At 46.7% G+C, this 4,080-nt stretch overlaps 2 protein-coding genes across 2 annotated transcripts in view; both read left to right on the plus strand.

The window, feature by feature from the left end:
• The first annotated feature begins 2,260 nt into the window (after positions 1-2,260).
• On the plus strand, positions 2,261-3,315 carry LOC112349673 (plastid division protein PDV2-like). The gene is made up of 2 exons (XM_024684494.1): positions 2,261-2,544; positions 2,605-3,315. The coding sequence occupies exons 1-2, from the start codon at positions 2,269-2,271 to the stop codon at positions 3,235-3,237; spliced, it is 909 nt and encodes a 302-aa protein (XP_024540262.1). The 5' UTR covers positions 2,261-2,268; the 3' UTR covers positions 3,238-3,315.
• Positions 3,316-3,325: 10 nt separating this feature from the next.
• The window catches only part of LOC9635141 (serine/threonine-protein kinase/endoribonuclease IRE1a), a 4,174-nt gene continuing 3,419 nt past the window's right edge, over positions 3,326-4,080 (plus strand). The window contains exons 1-3 of the mRNA XM_002979455.2: positions 3,326-3,477; positions 3,536-3,680; positions 3,874-4,079. Coding sequence (XP_002979501.2) covers positions 3,338-3,477; positions 3,536-3,680; positions 3,874-4,079 — 491 coding nt within the window. The 5' untranslated portion in view covers positions 3,326-3,337. The remainder of the gene's footprint in view (positions 3,478-3,535; positions 3,681-3,873; position 4,080) is intronic.

Consider the following 4,080-nt stretch of genomic DNA (forward strand, 5'->3'; position numbering starts at 1 on the left):
CAAAATTTTGATCTCCTTGGGTGACCAATGACGAACAAAAACCTTAATTAGACGAACATCCCTAGTTGGAATTGGATGATGTGTGGCAATCTTGGCCCCAAATAATTGGTCAAATTCAAAGAAATCAGAATACTCATTCATGATCTGGTCAACCATTGCAACACAAAAATTGCCAAAGGGATTAGAAAAGGGAATAGCAGAACAAAACGGAAACATAGGAGGAAATAGTGGGGGAACAAAAGCAATGGGAGTAAAGGTAGAAGTAGAGGGATGAAGAGGTATGGAAATGAGAGGAATTGATGAAACATAAGGAAGTATAAGACAGGGGGGAGAAGCCTCAAAGTCACATTTGACATGATTGCACTACAACTAATCCATACTAAGAATGATATCAAAAGCTTGACTCGGCATCACCTGGAATGACTACAACTCAAGCTCGAGATCACCCACATGCACAACCAGGTCCACCTCATCCCATGCACATACATGTGTACAGCTGTTGCTATAAAGAATGAAAACTAATTCCGCCGCACGACGCAAATGTAAACGGCAATGTGTGGCAATAGGTCAAGCAATAGAAGATAAACTTGAACTTGTATCAACCAACACAGAGAGAATAATAGGAGACCTCTTGTTATAAAAACAAGATTAGAAAATAAACATTGGATGAACCGGTGCCAAGTGAACCCCTTGATGATACTCCTGAAATAAAGATGGAAGGGTCACTAACTTATTCACGCAAGGTCCCTCCGTTACTCATGTGACTCCTTGTTTCCCAGTTGCATTTTAGTGTAGACTTTCCATTGCAGTAGCACCAATGGGACGTTGCTGACGCCAAGGTCTCCACCTAGGAAATGGAAGTCACCAATCTGGAAAACGCCGACAACGCTAATAAGTATGACCAACTTCATCACACGCCCAGCAGCGAACATCACAACCATGACCACATCCTCGCCCTTGTCCTTGAACTCGAGCAGCAGTAGCATCAACCTCCATTGGAACATGACCATCACTTATAGAAAGTGGCACTGAAGGATGTGTAGCAAGAAGTGGAAAAGGCGACGTCTCATAATGTTGTGCTAAACGAAAAGCATCGTCAAGGGTGGCAAGAGCAAGTACATGCACAAGTCCGACAAGATCTTGATGAAGTGCTGGCCACAACATTCTGAGCTTGATCCGCTCTGACATATTTAGCTTTGCATAAAGCAAAAAACTTCGGAAACAAATGCCAAATTGCATCACTGACTCAGATGGCTCTTGGCGAAGACGATGCAATTGTTGGAAGGCATCATCATAGTTGTTGGCATGTCCGAAGGCGCGTTTGAAGACGTCCAGGAGAACATTCTAATCCCCACGAGTGGCTGCGCTCAAACCATTGTACCACTGCAACGCCGTCCTTTGGAGACATGTGGGAAACTCACGCAAACGTCAAACATCATCCTAAACATGATATGTGGCAATCATCGTGAAGTGATTGAACCAATAGTACACATCATCCCCAGGATTCCTGTGAAAGAACTCCAGTCGAACGCAAGGATTGGCACCAAGAGCAAGAGGAGTTATACCACGTGCCATGAATGCTGCAATCAACTAAGTTTGGTTGTTCAATTGCAAGCACATAACATCAAGGAATTGTATCAATTATTGCTCCAAAGTCAAAAGAGGAGATTGCTAATCTACCATGAAGATGAACGAAAAAGAAAAAGCAAAAGAAGATAAATGACAAAAAGCTAGAAGGAAATGGTAGATCTAGACAATGCAAAAAGTTAAATCTAAACCAAAATCTTGAAAGGAAAAAACAAAAGAAAGGAAATGAAAAAAACTAAATCTAGACGATACAAAAGCTAGATTTAAACCAAAATTTTAAATCCAAGCACTCCTCAGGGACAATCAAAAGTGCCCCTCACCTCCACCAATATAAGTGTTTGGAATATGGAAAAGGAATACAAAAAATGTGCATATCTAAAAACTCTAGTTTATATATAAAAATGAGTGGTCCGAATTGAAACCAAGTCGATTGTTACCAAAATCCCACTATACTAATATTAATATATAATATTGTAACTGTACACTTGGCCCTCACAATTTTAATTTATTTGTCTTCATTTATAACTCACTTTTATCTTGGGAAAATCTAAAACCAAAAGTTTAAAAGAGTAAATCAGTGACAATCTTAACAAGGTTGTACTGCTTAGAGACCATGCGGAGTAAAAACCAGCAAAGATAGCCAAGGCACCAGAATATTCGACATATGCTTGGCTAGGGTTTATGGAGCCTGATGAGATCAGTGTGGTGCTCCAACGCGCCTCGGATCTCCACACGCGGATCAACGATGCCATCGAGCGCGCACTCAAATCGGAGTTCCTCCTCACTGCTGGTAAGGCGCGAGATTCTGTTAGCAGCGCTGCTCGAGATCGAGGCGAGGAGGAGGAGGAGCAAGGGTCAAATGTAGGTCTTCTCGGAGAGCCGAATGCCGAGGCGAAGAGCCTGGGCGCTATTCGCGATGCGCTCGAGGCCTTGGAAGAACAGCTCGAGTGTCTCCAGGTAAAGAGAAGACGCCTCTAATTGGTCCATGGATTGATCGCTTTGGATGTCGAATTCCAGGCTCTCCAGCAGCAGCAAAGGATGGATCGAGACACAGCGCTCGCGGAGCTGGAGGAGAGCCGATTGATTCTTCTCAGCCGGCTAAGAAGCCACCATGGCAAGGAATGGGAGATCATCCACGAAGCTCTGGCGTTCGCTGGAGAGCCCGTGGGGATCGAGCAAGAGAAGTCTCCAGCGCGGATCACGCAGGCTGGAGAGCCGATTAGAATCGAAGAACAGCACGGCGATCGAAGAGAGATCCACAAGAAGTTCGTGGCGAACTTTCTCGGGATCCCGATCAAGCTGGGCTTGGACCTGCGAAGATTTGCTGGCCGGCTCTTCGGCCCCGGGGTTGGAGTCACCTCTCGGGCGGCGATGGTGATGGCGGGTGTTCTTACCACGATCATCCTCTTCTCGGAGATTGGATCCAGGCACGAGAGAAGGAGCTCGAGCGAGGCTACCACTGCTCCTCCAGTGATCCCGACGCCATCGCTGGCGATTCCTCCGAGAGCTCCAGCTATGGAGGAGCGATGCCCTCCAGGCAAAGTGATGATCTTCGTGGATGGGGTCTCCAAGTGCGTCGTCAAGGAGCGCATCGAGATCCCATTTCGTGGTGAAGTGAGCTCGCCGGATGTGCTCTACGGGCGTGGCTAGATCAAACAGGGATCCATCCAGTCAACGGTGGCCAATGATAGTCAAACACATATATATTCAAGTAAAACGTTCACGAGATTAGGGCTTTAGGAAGTCAAGCATGCTGGCATTGCTGCTCCTTCTCGTGCCGCTAGGGCTCAGCGGCAAATCGACACGGCCATCCGCCGGCGAAATTTCGGAGAATCCAGTCGCGGCGGATCTAACGCTTGCACAGGCGCCCAAATTTTCGGATTCTTCACTGTAAGTGAGCGATCGAAGGTCGTGGCCGCTGCCTAATCGATGTTCTTGCGCACTGTAGAGGTTTCAGGCTCACGCCAGATGGTACTGTGCACGCGATCGATGACACTGGCAAGTATTTCTGGTCTTTTTCGTCTGGAGGGAGCTCGCTCGTGGAGATTGAGCCGATTGAGCAGTATGCCGACGAGGCGGAGCATTTCGACCAGGTATCTTAGGTTCTTAGCCGATACGCGTTTTTAGGGACGTGAATTCTCTTGCAATCCTTTCTCGTTTTTTCTTTCAAGTCTTGATAGAAGAGTTTCCTCCCAGCACTGTCGAGCTCTTGTAGAATTTGCATTGCCAAGCCTTGTTTTTTTACTTATTTGTGGTTCTGGAGCTCACACTTTTTATTCTTCACAGGATTACGAGACTTTAAAGAAGTACATTGCTGAGAGCCCGATCGTGAGCGAGGGTGGCGTGGTGATAGGGGCGTCTTTGAAATCAGTGTTCGTGGTCGACCCCAGCACCGGGACTCTGATCCACAAGTTTGACATCAACGGAACAACGTCTGGGAAGGATGCGGAGCCGCTGCTATCCTCGATGCTCAAGGACTTTAAGCCCCTCTTC

The sequence above is a fragment of the Selaginella moellendorffii genome, unplaced genomic scaffold (genome assembly GCF_000143415.4).
Source record: "Selaginella moellendorffii unplaced genomic scaffold, v1.0 SELMOscaffold_41, whole genome shotgun sequence".
NCBI classification, from domain to species: Eukaryota; Viridiplantae; Streptophyta; class Lycopodiopsida; order Selaginellales; family Selaginellaceae; genus Selaginella; species Selaginella moellendorffii.